Here is a 19,764-nt window from a genome sequence, read left to right on the forward strand (position 1 = left end):
CTTTTCAATTATTTGGGGGGGGGTACTTTTAGGTCTAACTCTCTCAACTGCTTTAATCCACTTAAAATATTCTATCAACTTCTAACAACAAATCTATAGTCTGTTGATAAAAATGAATTTATCTCATAAACATTTAAGGAGCACGGAGCATCCACATAAAGGGGAAAGGAATTCTTTTGAGAAGCAAAGTGGATATTGGGAGATGAGAAGTCAAGTAAACCATCACAAAGCAATATAAGAAGGTTTAGCACAAAACAGATACTCAGTTACATTTCTGGAATAAAGATAGTAGGAACACTATCTTTTCTGTAATCACATAATTCGGATACTAGAAAAGTATGCTTTTATGGAATTACTACTCATACAAAAATCTGAATGTATTTCTTGAATCTGTTTTTATAATTCCTCTATTATACCTTTATCATGCAAGTCCTGACTCAGTAATATTTCAGAATAAATGAGCTTTCATTTGGAATATGCTTTGGCTTTTTACCATCCCACTCTTTCCTGGTTTTCTTCTTTCACAATTACAAGGATATTCTGGTTTCTTTGTCTACCTACCTATCTATCTATCTATCTATCTATCTATCTATCTATCTATCTACTTTTCTTTCTTTCTTTCTCCCCTTAGCAAATGGGAACAGAGAAAATGACCAACATCTGACGGTTAGATTCCCTCATCTGAAAACAATCACTACATACAAGGTCTAGGCATGCACCCTAGAATGTTCCCAGTTCGATAAGATCATGACCCAGGCTTAGCATGGTAGAGATACCATGTCATAGGTATCTCTGGCCCAATGCCTTAAGAGGGGTTGTGCATAGTAGAACTGTAGTAGCACAATCCAGTTGGCATCTATCATGTCTAATGTCACAGGCTGAGTGTCTGAGGAAGCAGACTGTGGCATGGGGATAGTATTCAGGAAATATATTGGTTGTGTGTAATTTCACCACTTTTGTAAGTGAAGAAATGGGGATTGTGGATTGGGAGAAACTGGAGGGTTCACTAAAGGTAGCAACAAGCCCCATGAGGCATTTCGAAGCTGCCTTGGTTCTGAACCCAATATAGACCTTTGGTCCTATCTTCAGAGTATCACATTGATCTACTATTATTGCAGCTGTGCTATCTCAAAGCAGGTTGCTTGAAAGCATTTTTTAGTATTATATGCTGACAACTTGGAGACAAAGACCTCTACTGATGCAGAAGTTAACAGTTGTGCATCAGAACATCCACATGAGCCCAGAATATATATTTTACACAAACTACAGGAACAATCATCAGTATGCTATCGACAGTGTGTGTGTGTGTGTGTGTGTGTTTACTGGCAATTCCAGTTCCCATGTTTCATGTTTTCCACTGTTTTCCCAATTTCAATAACTCATTCCTGATTCTACCTATACTCATATTCTCAACTGTCCATGAATCTAATTTTAGAGTTGAGCCATAGGATTGATTTTTAGTTCACTGAGGAGTAGTACAGGCAACCTCATCCTTCTTCCTTCTGTAGGTTAAAAGCGAAGAGAAACTCCTTTAAGAATCGAGTTTCCAATGAAACCAAGGAAGTAAAAGCTAGTGGCTTTAATGAATCATCACGCAGTCTGTAAATTGGACCATGTGGGCTCATTGGGGATGATTAGAAATCCTTTCCTATTGTTCTTTGGCATTGCTGGAAAATTCAGTTATTCCCACCAGAACATTCTCTGACTGTAAAAATGTCTTCATTTTTGCTACCTCATGCTGCCTACCTTCATTTTTGTTTCAGCCATACTGCAACATTATATGTGAGGTTGCATGTCAGAACATAATCCATGAAAGAAGTCATGTGAGGAGAATTCTAAGATCTTGCTGGAAAACTCCTACAAAATAACATCACAGATTTGTGACCTCTGCTCCTCCACAACATGGTTTGTTCTTGAACTGTGCACCCATGTTCCCTCCAGATGTAGTAAACACAAATGGGTTTACTTCATATTATGCATCATCTGCTATTACTACCCAGATGATGCATTCAAGCACTGGTTGTCCTCATGACTGTCCATAGCCTAAACTTATGTGACCTCTGCTCATTCTACCTTGCTTAACCCCCAGAACACCTTTGAAATATAAATTAAAGTTGACTGTTGCAGAAGACTTTAGTCCACCTCATTTTTAGGCTCTGCTTCCACAGGTTTATGCCACCAACTAGAGCTTTAACAGTTGCCAAGATACCATGTGATGAGATCATGTGGTGCTAAGTGTAGCAAGACAGAGAGAAAAGACTTGAGCAGCTCATATGTGGCAGTTGTGAAGCTGGGGCTCCATGTGAGACTCCTAAAGGAGAAGCAGGGCCTGTCTCTGACTCTGTTGCCTGTCTTTTGGACACTTTCACCTAACAGGGCTGCTTTGTATGATCTCAATAGAAGATGTGCCTAGTCTTACTGAAACTTGATATGCCATGGATGCTTGATATCCATGGTGGAGGGGCCTTCCCTTTTCTGAAGAAGAGGGGAGGTAGGGTAGATATGGAGAAGGAAGGTAGGATTGGAAAGAGAGGAGGAAGGGGAAGCTGCAATCAGAATATAAAGGAAATAAATTTTAAAAAGACTGAAGCAGCAATATCAGAGTTGTTTAAGAAAATATAATATAAATGACTGTGAGCATGAAGCTTTTGGCAAAGTCCCAGTTCTCTATAGCCAGAGGTTATATCTTAGTATACCAAATGGATGCTCCAGTGAACTTATTTGCAGAGCAATGAGAATTCTCTTAAGATCATGTTAGAAATGGGGCTTCAAAATAAGATACTTAATCTATATTTTCTGTTTGAAAATTAAGAGTAAGCCCATTCTTTCATCTCTAATATTTGAGAAAGGGAAGTAGGAATCCATGGATATATAAGAGAATCATATAGATCTAGGCATTATAATCATGGGCATTCATTTTGGTAGTAGAGAGTTAGCATGTGATGTTGTTACATAAGACTCAGGAACATAAGTACAATGAACTTCAGATCTCTGATGAGAAATATGATTCCATTTGGAACGGCCTTTGGATTTTTTTATTATTGTAATTTTATAGCTCTTTTATTTTATCATTTATTCTATTCCCCACTTTACCTTTGCATTATGTATTATTATATTCGCAAATATGTTTTGATCAAATCCATATCCATACTCTCATACTCCCAAAGATTCCTCATCTCTCATATCCTACCATTTTTCCGTTTGCATCTCAGTTTGCTCCTTGTTTTGAAACCCAAGTCAACTTAGTGTTTCCTGTTTGTGCATGGGCTAGGATCATTGACTGGAGTACAGGTAGCCTTTGAAGATAAGCATTCTTAAAAAAAAAAACAAAAAAACAAACAAAAAAAACTGACTTTTTTTCCCCAACAGCCATGAATTGCCAATAGCTCCTCAACTACAGCAGGTAGTAGACAGTTTCTCGGTGTGTTCTTCTACATCATCTTGGTTCTCTAAGAAGCATGAGGAATCTGGCACTTAACAGTGTTTCCATTAAACACTGACTCCAACACATGCCTCAGCAATAGATGTTGGTCACAAAGCTCCCTTGCTGACCAGGGAGACCTGATGGTGCTGATGTCAGACACTCTGTTCTTATTCCCCCCCCCTTGGTAAGATGTCTATAATCAATCTTTTGCTTAAATGTGTTACAACTGCAAATTCTACTCTAAGAAGAAGTGATTAGTTTCATCTTCATAGCAATTTACTTATTGCTTTGTAAATATAATATAAATACTCAAAGTCTTTCTCATACACAGATGTTGAAAACACAGACTTCTAATGCCAACTTGGATGAGGTTACCATTTGTGGGCTCCAGTGTTACTTTTAATTTGGTAGATATCCATACCCCAAGGTCCAGAGTGGAAAGCCATGAGCATTAGCAACTCAAGCCACCCTGAGGTGTCTCAGTTTAAAATAACAATCAAATCCTTTACAGCATCATCTCATTTACCCCTCCTCCTAAGTTTATAAAGTATTTTTAAGTTCACATTTTGCAAAATAAAGAACAGAAAGGAAATATCCTAGAAATATGAATTGAAGGCTACTAGGAGATCCAAATACATCTGGGGCTAGTGTAATATGCCAGGCATTACCGTCACATGGCCTCATTGGAGCTCCACCAGAGCAGGGAATCTCAACTCATTTATGTAGATTTGCCATTCAGCTGGTAGTCTATATTAGCCAATTTGGTACTGTAGTTTATAGTATGGATGTAAATTGGAACACATGGAAGCCACAGCACCATATTTGTGATTTTCTACTCTGTCTCCTTCCCAACTTAATATTTTAAAGTAAGTTCCTGTATTATTTAGTAAATGACTTCTAAAGGCCTGTGTGTTGGCTTAGTCCAGGTAGGGACTCAGAAGATGGATGGAAACCTTAATATGTGGTCCCATTAGAAGGTCTTCAGGTGATTGAAGACACCCCTTTGAAGGGATGATGAGACACCACCCCCTTCCTATTTTCTTTAAATTCTACCAAAACACAAACAGCCTGTTCTACAACTCACCATGATAAGCTGCCACACCCTGTCAAAAGAAACAATAGATTGAATCATTCCTGGATGGACATAAACAAAATTAAACCCAAATAAGTGTTTGAAATTTCAATATTGCAGCCTCTTTGTTAGGGAAACAGAAGTTGACTAATGCATTAACAACACAACTTGGGGTGTTAAAAGGGCTGAGAGTAAATCACTGAAAAGCCCAGTGTGCCTCTAACGTGTTTGGAAATCGCTACTAACCACAGCAATAGTTACAGAAATGTGGCAGAAAATGACATGTGACACTCTGGAAAAGGGCCCCAAGTAAGGAAAAAAGAGAGGGGGGGGGGGGATGAGGCGACAGAGACAGAGAAACAGAGAGAGAAAAAGAAGTAAATACATTATGTCAAAAACTAAGGAAGGCTGAAACTACAGATATTAGGAAATAGTACAATTATTGGGCATTATTGTGACAAGAATACGATGCTAATACAAGACTCTAACAACAGGGGCCCTAGGTCTAGAATGCATGGGAAACTTATGTACTATTATTATAGTCTTTCTGAAATTTTAAAAGCATTTATGAAAATTTGTTGAAATAATAGTTACTAATCCCGTAGTCATGCCCCAATATGTTTTAAAGTCATAAGTGTAGCTCCCTTTAAAAATTGGCATATGACTTATAGACAGGTGTTATAAACTATATCTGAAAAGTGCTCCATTTTTGGAAGAGAAAATGGACAAAAAAGCAGGGGTCCAAAGGAAAGAAACTGCATGGTGTCTATGATTTCATGCAGGTCACAGGTGTGACACTGAAGCCAATGTCTCCAAGACTCAAGAACTCAAAAGACTAACACTTCGATTTCCAATTGCTACTTTAATTCCACCTGACATCATTTCCATAAATAATTCTAAAGATGGTCTTTTATTTAAGTCTAGCATTATTAATACATTTTCATATATAGAATACACATTTAATTCTACTTTATGAATCATTGTAAGTTCCTTCACCTGCAGATAGTTTCTTGGCAAATGTAATTCACAGCATATTTAAGTTCTGTATCCCAAACTGAACCAATGCACTTGTGTGTGTGTGTGTGTGTGTGTATTCTTTCCATAATGTGGCTTAAATTTTATGAATACAAGGCAAAAACTATTTGAAAGTAAACTGAGACTTTTATGTAGTTTTTTTTTTTCCTGGAAAGTATTTTTCTGTTGACAATAGTAGATAGCACTTAAGTTCACAGCAGAGGATACCTTTACCCCAACCCAGTTCCAACTGTGAAGTTAGTCCTTTAGTGTGTCAGCCACTGAGCATTTAATACAGACAGGTGATTAAGTTGTGCAAACAATCACTGTGTGTATCTGAGATTTCCCCACAATGTGTATCTGAGGACCCCCTCCATGCCTGTATATAGGCACTGTAGTCCATAGAAGGCTCTAATTCTGTTCAGATTGTTGTTCGACCCATGTGCAAAGAATCTGTCTGCTTGGAGCTGAAATGAAATAAACAAAGAAAAAGCTCTTTCTTTAAGAATGAACCTTTAGTCACCAGAGAAATGGTCTTACTTGCTTTTGAAGTAGAATGCTGCACAGAACATGCCCACGATGACAATTCCAAAGATGATACATGAAATTGACAGCACCTGCCTTTGATAAACGTCTTCACTCTCTGTGAATTTGAAAAACAGGATTAGAATGGATGCTACTGGGGCACAGAGGCAGCAATCTCCATCTCTTTACTTCTGAACTGGTAGGAGTCTTTCAAAGCCAATATTTTTGGTTGTTGTTATTCCTGTCATGAATAAGAGAAAAACATGAGGAAGATATTATGACCCAGCTTCTTTGTAGAAATCTGTACCATAACTATTACTTTTAATTTGCTCCTTTTAATATCTGTTCAGATGTATAAGTACTCTCTCACTCTCATACATGTAACAACTTGGTAAATACTATAAGTGAATTCTAGGAGTTCTGAAAAATATATGAGTATATGTTTTAGTAACTACAGTAGGGCACTATTTGTTCAGCTAGAAGGTAAATGTCCCTCTTCAGATTCTGGTGCCAACAAAAACTTGGAGTTTACATTCTGTGATGCTCATATATCTGTGTTATCTCATTCTGGTTTTGAGTTCTGTCATTATTTATCTTTCTATTACTCTAATACTGAAGTATTTATATAAAATCATGTTTGCCACATCTGTAGCCATCTCTTTGTTGGTGACCCAGTGGACACCATTCTCAAGAGCAATGTGTTACCTTGTCTTTTGTCACCATAAAACACAGCAATTGAGAAACAGTTTCCGTCCCTACCTTTTACACTCAACTTCTTTTTTTATTTTTTATTTTTTATTTTTTATTTTTTTAAAAAGCTTGTTAAAACTGTTATTGCACCTTATCAAGGATGTTGGTTCCAAAGATCCTAGAACTTTCTCTTTGTAAATTTCCATTCTTTTTGTTTTCATTTCTTTCTTTAAACAGCATGTGCACCATAGGACATAGTTACAATCATTGAGACACACTTGCAAATACTCTCTTTAAGTGTTTCCATTTATTATCACATTCATCCATTTGACAACATATGCAAATTCAAGAAACTGGCAACCTTCACAACACTTTAAGCATCTCATAGCATGCCTAGACAATTATGCTACGAGAAAGATACTTTGTAAGTGCTGAAGGCAGAAAGCCAGGTTTCTTAGATGGGTAACAAGTCCTTACAATATCATCTACTCAGTAGTTCAAACACCCAGGTGCAATCATCTACTTCAACAATCCTCAAACATCTGATAACTGACACTTCCCTGACTCTCAGATATTTTACAAGTCCTAAGAAGAGCCTGTGTAGAAAAGCTAGTACAACATTCCAAAGTAACAGCCAAGATCAGCATATTTGTTCTTATTCATTTTCATCCTTCTTCTGTATCTTTTCATCATGCATTCCTCCATACCTCCTCACTAATTTATGTAGGGGTTCTTCAACTCCTGTGTGCCTCTCAGTGACCTTGAAAGCCTCTAGAGGACAAGCCGTCCTCACTTGCTTCAGGTGAGTTACTAAGCAGCACATCTCAGTGAGCACAGAGCTTTTGGGTTTTAAACGTTCTCAGTGATGCTTTGGGTCTAGCAAACACTTTCTGAATGGAAGAAGAATGCTCAGTACATGGATCACCTGCATTTGGCAGAATGGTTGTATTGTCCAACTTGGATCTTCTAATAGATAAGGTTGATTGCAATGAAATTTTAGGTAATTTTCATGTTAGGGAATTATTCATTAAGTATTCATTGAAGAAATACTTTACTTTAACCAAAGACTAACTCATTAGTTTATACTTTCTCCTCTTTTATTGGAGTCCTCTCATCACTGAACCTTAGAGGAATAGGATTCCTTGAATTACTCTATTAGGACAGGAGCATTTCAATACAAAACTCGGACAAAACTCAAAGCAGTACTCATTATCATATAGATGGCATTTTCTTAATAAAAAGCCAAAGAAGTATATATAGTAACATATCCAAACCTTAGTACAATATAAGTGGGTGGAGTTTTCATGGAAAATGCAAGTGTAAACCCTAAATATCTCTATGATTGACTATTTTAGCAGGATAAAGAAAAATCTAATGAATAGATTATTCAGAGATATGGGTAAGTACACTAAAATAGACAGGCTGGAAGGGAATTCCTCACACTGACAAAGATCAGCTTACTGGACACATACACATGTAATGGAAAACTATGTACTATCATGAAGACCTGAAATCTTTGTCCTTAAGAGACCAATAATGACTGCTTGCATCACTTCTACTAGGCACTGAAACAAACATATTCTATTAGGGGCAATGGATGAAAATTTACCTTTTCAGACATTGTTGATATCTGTGTAGGAAAGCTATTGGAATTTACAAAGGAGGTAGGAGAGCTTGTAGCTGAAGTTATGTTTGTAGTACACAAAGTATGAAAAAAATTGCATTGCTTAAATGTATCCTTAATAGAATCAAATGAGTTGAATTTGAAAGGAAGACATTATAACAACATAAAAACATGATATTTATACAGATAAGTTTGAAAAAATGCATGCAGGTCTTGTTGAAAAGTTTGAAGGCAGACTGAAAGTGTTGAAAGGACAGAAACATAGACATATATGTTATGATAAGAAGACACATTCTTAGACAATGCAGCTTTCCAGGGTGGCAGGGTGCAATATTACAGAAACTTCTTGGTTTGGAAACACACTTCTGTATTCCTAGCACTCATGAGGCTGAGAAAAGAATAACTCAATTTTGAAGCCTGACTGGGCTACACAATGAGATAGTATCTGAAAAAACTAAACACCTTAGAGAAATTTTGCTGTTATCATAGAAACTAAAAAGCTGATTTTAAATGTTTGATGGAAACATAGAAGATAAAGAGTGCATACAACATTATTTCTAAAGTCAAGAAAACAGAGATTTTATCATAAGAAGAGCTAAAGCAGTCAAAGGAATGCCTAATTCTAGAGAAAAACAATGGAACATATAAGAGAGTCTAGAAATATGTTTCTTTTTCCCCACATTTTTATTAGATATTTTCTTCATTTACATTTAAAACTCTATCCCAAAAGTCCCCTATGCCTTCCCCCAGCCCAGCTCCCCTACCCACCTACTCCCACTTCTTGGTCTTGGTGTTCCCCTGTACTGGGGCATATAAAGTTTGCTAGACCAAGGGGCCTCTCTTCCCAATAATGGCCAACTAGGCCATCTTCTGCTACATATGCAGCTAGAGACACAAAGTTCCAGAAATTAGCTATTGACCACAATTTCACATTTTACATAGAAATAAACTTTTAAATGATGCAAATATAAAAATAAAAATAATAGCTATAAATACAAAAATTTCAAACTATGAAAGTAGAAGAAAACATTTGAAAAGATCATGATATTGTAGATTTGAAAAAGTTGAAGAATAAGAGATGTAAACACTAAAATATTCACAAATAAAGATTATAGACTGAGTCATACTACAATGTTTCTTCTTCACAGATGCAGAATAGATTTGGCCTCATAGATTCATGTGTTCGAATGGTTAGGTAATAACGAGTGGCACTCTTAGGAGGCACAACCTTGTTGGATGAAGTATGCCATTGGGGGTAGACTTTGAGGTCATATATATGCTCAAGCCCTGCCCAATGCAGAATTCAGTCTCCTTCTGGCTGCCTGAGGATGTAAATATAAATTCACAGCTGCTTATCCAGCACCATGCCTGCTTGCATGCTGCCATGCTTTTCAGCATGATGATAATGGCCTAAACCTGTAAGCCAAACCAAGACTCTACCTCACACCAGTCAGAATAACTAAGATCAAAAACTCAGGTGACAGTAGATGCTGGCAAGATGGTGGAGAAAGAGGAACACACCTCTGTTGTTGGTGTTTTGTTGGTGGGATTGCAAACTGGTACAACAACCACTCTGGAAATCACTCTGGCAGTTTCTCAGAAAATTGGACATACTATTATCTGAGGACCCAGCTATACCACTCGTGGGAATATACCCAAAAGATTCTCCAACATGTAACAAGGACACATGCTCCACTGTGTTCATAGCAGCCTTATTTATAATAGCCAGTAGCTGGAAAGAAACCAGATGTCCTTTATTGTGGATGGGCCTGATGTTGAATGTATTTGATGCTAATTCTGTTCTCCTGGGAGGGGTTGTAGAAAAGGAATGAGTCACAGACTCAGGTGTCTTCTTGTGAACCAATCATCAAATGAATGAAGGAGCCAATCACTGAGTGAGTAGGCAGGACTTCCAGGTTGGACAGAGGAAGGAGGAACAAGTTAGAGGCTTTTTGGAATGGGAATACCATAAGCTCAAGATATAGCTGCTAGAGTTTTCAGGTCTCATGGTGGGACTTCCAAGATTTACCACTGGAGGAATCAGATTTAATAAGGGTTACAAGATTAGGTTTTAGTTGTTGCACCCAGAGATTGAGTTACCATTGGTTCTGAGCTAAATTTGTGTGGTGTTTTTCTTTTCATTCACTTGACTGGGAGCCAAGAGAGAAAGGGACAGCAGCAAATTGTGGATTTGCCTGATGTGCAACACAAAGGCCTTGGGGGTTTTGAAGCATGGGGCTGGCATGGAAATGAGAGATTTTGAAGTTCTGATTCTGAGTCTCCATGAGATTAAAAACAGGTTGGTCATTGCTCACCAGTGCAAGGCTAACCTGGCCTCACAGACAGAGTTGCAGGCAGTAGCTCCAGAAGCCTGCTCATCATCAAGAGTTTTGTTTCTACCATTGAGCTGAGATCACCTCACTGGAGCCATGTGGCCTGCTGGTGCCCAGCAGTAGTGTGGGAAGCTTACCAGTTCTTTTTTAAATGTTTCCCTCAGAAGTTCTTCAACAGAGAAATAGATACAGAAAATGTGGTACATTTACACCATGGAGTACTACTCAGCTATTAAAAACAATGAATTCATGAAATTCTTAGGCAAATGGATGGGACTAGAAAATATCATCCTGAGTGAGGTAACCCAATCACAAGAGAACACACATGGTATGCACTCACTGATAAGTGGATATTAGCCCAATAGATTGGAATATCCGAGACACAATTCACACACCATATGAAGCTCAATAAAAAGGAAGACCAAAGTGTGGAGGTTTCTGTCCTTCTTGGAAGTAGGAACAATATACTCACAGGACAAAATAAGGAGACAAAGTATGGATCAGAGACTGCCTCACCTGGGAATCAATCCCATATACAGTCACCAAATATAGACAGTGTTGTGGATTCCAAGAAGTACATGCTGACAGGAGCCTGATATAGCTGTCTCCTGAGAGGCTCTGCCAGAACCTGAAAAATATAGAGGTGGATGCTCACAGCCAACCGTTGGCCTGAGCATTGGTTCCCCAATGAAAGAGTTAGAGAAAGGACTGAAGTAGCTGAAGGGATTTGCAACCCTATAGTAAGAACAACAATATCAGCCAACCAGACACCCCCCCCCCCAGATCTCCCAGGGACTAAACCATCAACCAGAGAGTACACATGGAATGTCCCACAGCTCCACCCACATATGTAACAGATGATGGCCTTGTCAGGCATCAATGCAAGAAGAGCATCTTGGTCCTGTGAAGGCTCAGTGCCCCATTGTAGGGGAATGTGAGGGCAGGCAGGTGGGAATGGGTGGGTGGGTGGGTGAACACTCTCATAGAAGTAGGGGTAGGGAGGATGGGATAGTAGATTTCCAGGAGGGGTGACCAAGAAGGGGTATAACATTTGAAATGTAAGCTAAGAAAATATCCAATAATAAAAAAAGGAGCCCTAGTCATGGTGTCTCTTCAGAGAAATGGAAACCCTAAATATGACAAGTGCTATTATAAAAATGAATAGGAAAACACAGTCTCAGAAAATAAACACTCAACATGAGACCTAAACATAAAATATTAGCCACTCTCATGACTTAATAAGCAACCAATTTTGAGATGGCAATTTTGAGCAAATTCTATTCTGAGGATAGATTCTCAGGATAACTTGGAATGATTAAGTATCCACATTCTATTCTGAGAATAAATTTTCAAGAGAACTTGGAATGATTATGCATACACAAGACATAAGAGGATTTCAAATAAACTATGATAAGGTATCTGGGGTTGCTAATAAGATAGCTAAAAGTCAGTGCTTAGTATGCTATGGCAAGGTATAGATCAATGAGCTCTCTAGAATACTCATAATTTTAATAGACATAGCAGTTTAAAAACAACTCCACATAGGTAACAATATATCTACTTTATGATGGAGTCATTCCTTTCCTAGACATTTAACCAGCTTTAATGAAAAGGTGGTTTTACTTTTTATGCAGGTCCATGAAACACTTTTATTTGTAACCCTTAATAAAAATTGGCCAAACAGCCAAAAACACGTTAATGGAAACATTGTGTATATCCCTACAATGTAACATTACTCAGCACTGAAGAAATTAGGGAAGTAATAAATAAACTAGATGGGTGTCAGAATAATTACTCAGAATAAGATACCTGACAAAGATCTATGCTGTCTACATCCAGTCATACAAAAATGTGGAAGCTGGAAGTTGTTGCCAGATACATGGAATGGATGTCTACTTACTGTATGGAGAACGAAAGGGTAAGGGATTACAGAGCAACATTAGGAAGCTTTAAGTTGTAGATACATTAATTATCTTAATTTCGATGTTATCTCAATTTCAATGAAAATGTCATTGGTAATCATGCTATGTTATATTATATTAAATACTTTGGAAAAGGTTCATATCATCTCAGTAATAGTTCTAAAATATTAAGTTGAGGGGGGCAATTTAAAATAGGAAATATATTGAGACAAAAATTTTCTGCATATAAAACCCAGACTCTTTTGAGTCACACATATACATGGACATTATATTTATATTCAAACATATGGTCATCACTATTAAACATGTATGGCTCCCCTGTTAGACTAAAGGTAATGTCACAAACCTTGAATATGAATATAAGTGTTGATGTGACATCTTTTTCCCCCTAGAATATCTGGTTTATAGAATTATCGTGCTTGGTGCTCTCTCTCTTCCCTACTCTCTCCATCTCCTGCTTCCCCCTCCCTTCCTCTCTTCTCTCTGGGGTATGCTTTTCTTCCTGTTAATTATCTCTTTCTTGATGCTCTGAATTGAATACAGCTATATCAGAAGTGTTGCAATGTGGCTGTAAGCCCCCCTGGTTCAATATACTGAATTTTCATTTGTTCATTAGCTCTGCACTGTATCCCCAGCTCCTACAACAGACCTTCTTAGCTGCCTATATGAAGAAATGAATGTGCGTTTCTGTTTTACACAAATAGTCTGATTTAAGTTATATGTGATTGCATTGGCTCTTATCTGAAAGAGCACTTAAGTCCACAACCTCTGATCATCACAAATATATTTTTCTGAGCTCTGAGCATTGTCTCTGTCCATCAGGAGCGCCTACCGCTGACTCCACCCACTCTTCAGTTGATATTCCCTGGATGAGGGGTTGGATTTGTTTCTCATGAACCTGACATCTTCACTATTACTCTGTGTTCCCAAAGTCTTCTTCACAAAATATAGTTCCACATAGAACACGATGAGATTAATTGTCCCTTGCTATCAAAGATCACTGCAGCATCATCTACCAACAGATAGAAGCTTTAAATCTACTTGACCCAGCGTATCTCACAAGTGCAGACTTGAAGTTCAGTTTGTTTGGTGTTTGGACCTGGCTGTGCTTGGAGATGATGGTAATGCATAGTCAGGATGCAGCATGTGGGTTGGCTGAGGAATACAAATTTTCTCACACCAGGAATTTCTAAGATGCTCCCCCAGTGCCTTTAAATGATTCCAGGAGCAGGTGAAATCATCCCCTGCTTTCAGATGTTTCTATCCCAGAATTTCCAACTGCATTACCAAACCCACAGCACCTGTATCAAGATCTGCATGCAAAAAGCTGTTTTATTTCTTTTTTTTTCCCCCTGAGACTGTCTGCCATAGATTATCTTTAAATTTGATTGCATACCTCCAAGTTCTTTGCCCTGTGAATGTGTATTTCAAACCAGTGCTTCACGAGCATCTGCCCTTCTTATGCTTCATTTACATTTTAATTCTGGCTCATGCTAGAATATTGGAAAATGTAAAGTACATCTAAGAAAAAAAAATTAGGTTATTTTGTTTTCCCAGTAAATGGAGAAGGATTATTATATGGTTTAACAGGTTGGGTTGAACATTTTAAATTTGAAGGTGCTCAAAGTAAAGAGATATCATAGAAATATGTTGGGAGCATTTTGCCATGTAAAAATTTGTCATCTTTTCTACCCATATTTGTAGATTCATTAAGTCTTCCAACTGATATTAGGAGCAAAAAAATCCACAGCATTACATCTTGCTAGATTGTAGTAAAATGACTACAGCACCACACGCATGAATTTGATAAGACAACTGGCCCATTCCTGCTACTACCAATAATAAGTTTGAATATGAAGGATGATGAAACCCATTAAAACAAAACATAGCAAAAATCAGGTTGTTCCCACTAACATGAGTGATGTCAATATATGCACATTCCCTACTACTTATATTTGTCAAAAGTAGCCTAGGAAGTTCAAAAAACCAATTCTTTGCTTAAATTGATAGTGAAATTCAACAACTAAAGGCTTAAAATAAATTGATATCCCCAGATGTGCCTAGTGATGATCCTATTTGGTGCTTTTGATTGATAGAAAGTTCGACAACACTCATGGGCAGCAAGGAGGGCCTAGGAGCCAGGCAATTCAGATTTCAGGTTGGTTTTGGGTACCTTAATAGATCATCACAACTACATGACTCAGACCTTATCTCAACCAACAGAGAGTAGTGGTATTACCTGTGTATATTGTAGGAATTATGTCAAAGAGACTTTCCTAAGGATTTAATGCATTGTCACTATTTAAAAAAAAAACTCTAATTACTTTTCTAAAACTGTGGTCCACCGTAAAATATATCTTAGAAAACATACTTGCTAGCTTCATAATAGATCCAATCTCATAAACAAGAATGGGAAGCATCCATGTGCATTTTTAAATGTATCATTAATAATTTTAAGTCATTGTAAATTAGACTCCTGTAGTCAACAAAGTGGTGTATAGAGCCAAGGATAATTAGGTTCACATTCATTTTTTTGAGTTTTGTCATTGATCAATATAATTGTGGGATGTTATTTAGCTTTAGGGTTTCCCCACTCAAATAGGATTATTCATAGTTTTGTTTTACATACAATTAGCGTAGTGCTAAAACTCTAGAAGCTTCCAAAACATACTTTTCCTTTAAACTATTTTATAGGGTAAAGTGAAACTTAAATATATAAAGCTCTTTCAGAATGGGAAATAGCACTATCTCAAGGAATAGGGGAGCTTCACCAACTAAGAACATTGGTTTCATTTCCAGAGGATGAGGGTTTAGTTCCCAGCATCCACATGGTATCTACGAATTCTCTGTTAACTCCAGGTCCAAGATATCTGATGCCCTCTTATGGCCTCTAAATATACTGCATGCTGTGCACATACCTATGTAGAGGAAACACTCATATACACAAAATAAAAACAATTTTTAAAAGAAGGGACCATATTCTAAATGCCCTCAGGACAATGGGGACTTTAAGTTGTGCAGTAAAGACCTTCTTTCTATTGTGACTCTAACTCTCACATGGCCTGAGTCCTATTGAAACTTTCAGCACCAGAAGGGGTTGTTTTCTCTTATCATATGGCTTTTTTTTTTTTTTTGGTTTTTTTTTCAAGACAGGGTTTCTCTGTATAGCCCTGGCTGTCCTGGAGCTCACTTTGTAGACCAGGCTGGCCTCGAACTCAGAAATGCGCCTGCCTCTGCCTCCTGAGTGCTGGGATTAAAGGCGTGCGCCACCATGCCCGGCTCATATGACTTTCAGAACAAAACATTCTCTACTTTTCCTCCAAACAGGGAATATTCAGACTGTATTGAGTTACATATTTCTTCTATATCTCCACTGTGTAAGAAATGTGATTTTTTTCCCTGTAGTGTCACAACTATGCAAACATAATGTTTGATGGTAAGGAAGAAAGGGAAAGAAGAAATCAGTCCTCATTGTGGGCTTTGAAATCCACCATATTTGTTGTGGACTAAGCCAACATTAAAGAGAATATGAGGTGCTTGCTCTAGGTGGGTATGTCATGCTGCAGAGGAGTATTTATTATAAGGAACCTTATGTTTCAGAGAGCTCAACATGGCAGGGGTGAAATGTAAATGTCATTTAGAAGCCAGTTTTAGACACAAGTAATAGGATAGCAGGCATTTTTCAGTTATAAGAAACCACTCATACAAAGTTCCTTAGATAAACCAGAGTAAGCAAAGCTGCACTGAGGCAAGAGGGACATGATACTCAGTGAATGTGTCATTATTGTCACAGGAAGTGACTGAAGTATTTGAGAAGAATGCTGGAAGGTTCACTTCATATTTTCTTTATAATATAGAAAAAACTTGGAGGGAATTGAGTGAAGTTAGTACAGAATCCAGATGGGAGGCCATATCATGAGCTCAGGTAACTGTGATGGGTGTTGGCACAGGAGCAAGTAGCAATGGGAGAAAGCAAATAGACATCTTTAGTCAAATACTTAAGGGATACTAAGACAATGCTCTATACTAACACAGAGGATGTTCAGAGTAGTCTGGAAAGACAAATTTAGCTTAGAATTTACCAGTTTCGAAAATATATAGAATATCAAAATAGAGATGTTGAGTATACACTTAAACACAGGTTAATAGGCTCAGAGAGATGGTACCAAGCTGTTAGATGTAAATGTTTTAAGGATGTGTTTCTGCTCACAATAAATGTGCTCTCTTTGCGTGATAGTTCTATTAAAAGAAAACAACACAAATAAGTAATCCTGGGGAAATGAGAAAACTTGTAAAAAAAAAAGTTCTTGCACATGAACATGCTCACAAATATAGACATGCCCCCACCCTCTGCTAGAGAGAGAGAGACAGAGAGAGAGAGAGAGAGAGAGAGACAGAGACAGAGACAGAGACAGAGACAGAGAGACAGAGAGAGAGAGAGCAATATAGTCATATACAGGAGCCATTGTATCCCCATCTGGACAAGTGTATTCTGAACATATGCAAATGAGACCCTCTGTGGACACTAGTTAACAATGAAAACTTGATTTCTTTGATTATTATTCTAAAAGTCAAGCTAACAATACTACCAGGGCTCCTTATCCAAATACTCATTTGGTGAGGCCATGCGGCTAAGAGTCTACATACAAAAGCAAAATCTTCATAACACAACAATATTTACTAATGAAGCCACACTATGAATGGAGCCTGCAGAAGCATTCACCACTGTCTAATTCCAACACTTGCTTCAATCCATCAAATCCAAAATCTGTGTAGGTCAGGCTCTCCATGACTGTTGGTCTCTGACTTTATGACTTCATGCCCTCAATGTGACAAGATAAAATTGAAATAGGTTTATTTCAACATTAATTACCCTTGGACAAATGTGGCCTTCTGAATTTTGTTCCTAAATATCAACAAATGATAGGGACATATTAAAATGTTAGGAGTTTAAAGGGAGCTGCAAAACGTATTTTACTCAGTCAAGAGAATAAAAAGAATGGTCAGAATGTTTAGGAAATGAGACTAGAATGTTTTAATTTGATGACTAAAAATGAATGGAATTAAATTGTCTAATGAATTCAATTCATTCATTTCATTAAAATTCATTTAAAGTAAAAAGAGATCCTGAAGGCAAATGACAGAAGCCCTCACTGAGTTTATACTTAACACTGGAAGGTGGGCTTTCAGAATATGTATAAATTACACACACACAGACACACAGACACACACACACACACACACACATATATATATATATATATATATATATATTATATATATATATATATATATATATATATATATATCCAGAATAGTTCAAGGACTACCACTACAGCTAGCCAAGTGCAAAGAGAAGCTGAGATATCTAGAAGGTACTGCAAGGCTCAACAGCCAAGTCAATTATTTTCTTCTGGATGTCCCCTCCCAACTTTCCTGTTATAGAATTCATTCTTTTGCTGTTGGAAATTATCAGCAGAAAGGTGCCTTTTATAAATATTTTGAAAAGATTAATTAATTTACAATAAACTGTCAACATTCATAATTATCTTTGATCTTATTGCAAAGCCTATTATGGAACTGTGTCACAAAAAGATGCTGAGGCACTAGGCCCCAAGACCTGCAAAAGGACATTATTTCAATAAGATATATGCTGACTTGAATACTGATGTCCTTCTCTTAAATTAAAATTCATATGCTGAGATCCAACTCCTAGCAGAGAATATTAAAAGCTGAGCCCTTTGGAAGGGAGATGATTATGAAAGCTCTGATCTGCTGAAGAGACCAAGGTCCTTCCAGCAAACAAGGTTAGAGGAACAACCTTGTGACCTCAGGTTTTTTTTTTCAAGATTTATTTATTTTTTATTTATATAAGCACACTGCAGCTGTCTTCAGACATACACCAGAAGAGTGCATCAGATCCCACTACAGATGTTTGTAAGCCACCGTGTGGTTGCTGGGAATTGAACTCAGGACTTCTGGGAGAGCAGTTAGTGCTCTTAACCACTGAGCCATCTATTTAGTACATCACCTCTGATACTTGAGAACTTAAGAAAAAGGCAACATCTAGGAAGCAGAGAACAAACTTTCCCCAGCTCTCCAATATAATGGTACCCTGACCTTTGGTTTTTCAACCTCCTTCATGGTTAAGAGTAAGGATTTGTTAACAAATAATTGTGTCTGAGTATATTGTTTCAACAGTCAAAATGGACTGGTGTTATGTCTTTGTGGATCATCAAGTTGAGATAAGGTCATGAGACACTACCCTAATCCATCATTAGTGCATCATTCTCAAAAGGGGAGAGTTGGAGAGATGTGAGCATGCATGTGTGTGTGTGTGTGTGTGTGTGTGTGTGTGTGTGTGTGTACATGGGGAAGGGAGAGAAGAGAATTAACCATGGGACAGTGAAATTCAGGATGACCTATCTAGAAGACAAAGAGGACCAAAGATGACCAAGGCTTTGGAGAAAGGAAGCATAGTTTCCCTTCAGAGCCTCAGAGGAAACCAAGCTTGCTGTCTACTCATACTAGATGTCAGGTCACAAAACAGCATGATAAAATTCTTTTCTTTAAGCCATCATTTTGTGTATTTTGTCACAGCAGCCCTAGAAAGCTAGTATATCTCCTAAGCCAGCCAAACCAGGTACACTTATGATAAACACTATGATGCTGAAAATTCTTCCCATACCCACTCTTATTTTGTATCTAAAATGAATCAGTCTGTCTCCATGAACCCCACACAAGTATACTTTTCCTTCCTAGATTGGCTAGCTCCATAGCAAGGGTACTGCATAGCATAGTTACTCAGAAGTCTTGGGTCAACTGAGTAGCTTCAGGTTCGGCTACCTGATGTGATTTACCAGTGGCTACTCTGACTGCTGAGCTAATAAAAGGTGAGACATTTTTGGCAGGGATTTCCATATCCCTTCCAGAGACCCATTCTGTGCTGTAAAGCACATTTTAATATGTGTATATGTGTGTGTCATTTATCTATCCATCTATCCATTTATCTGTCTATCTGTCTATCTATCTATCTATCTATCTATCTATCTATCTATCTATCATCTATATTTATATTGTGTGGTTGTAATTCTGTCACAATAAAATGCTGATGTTAAAATATATTTTTCTATTATTTCCAGGCAAATTGTCATTAAATG

The 19,764-nt window shown here is 37.6% G+C and overlaps 1 protein-coding gene across 10 annotated transcripts in view; it reads right to left on the reverse strand.

The window, feature by feature from the left end:
* Positions 1–19,764, reverse strand: part of Nrg3 (neuregulin 3) — a 1,108,134-nt gene that overhangs the window by 35,962 nt on the left and 1,052,408 nt on the right. For all 10 annotated transcript variants that reach the window (XM_006518687.4, XM_030247684.1, XM_011244987.3 and 7 more), the window contains exon 5: positions 6,051–6,153. In XM_006518687.4, the coding sequence (XP_006518750.1) occupies positions 6,051–6,153 (103 nt within the window). The remainder of the gene's footprint in view (positions 1–6,050; positions 6,154–19,764) is intronic.

The sequence above is a fragment of the Mus musculus genome, chromosome 14 (genome assembly GCF_000001635.26).
Source record: "Mus musculus strain C57BL/6J chromosome 14, GRCm38.p6 C57BL/6J".
Lineage (NCBI taxonomy): Eukaryota > Metazoa > Chordata > Mammalia > Rodentia > Muridae > Mus > Mus musculus.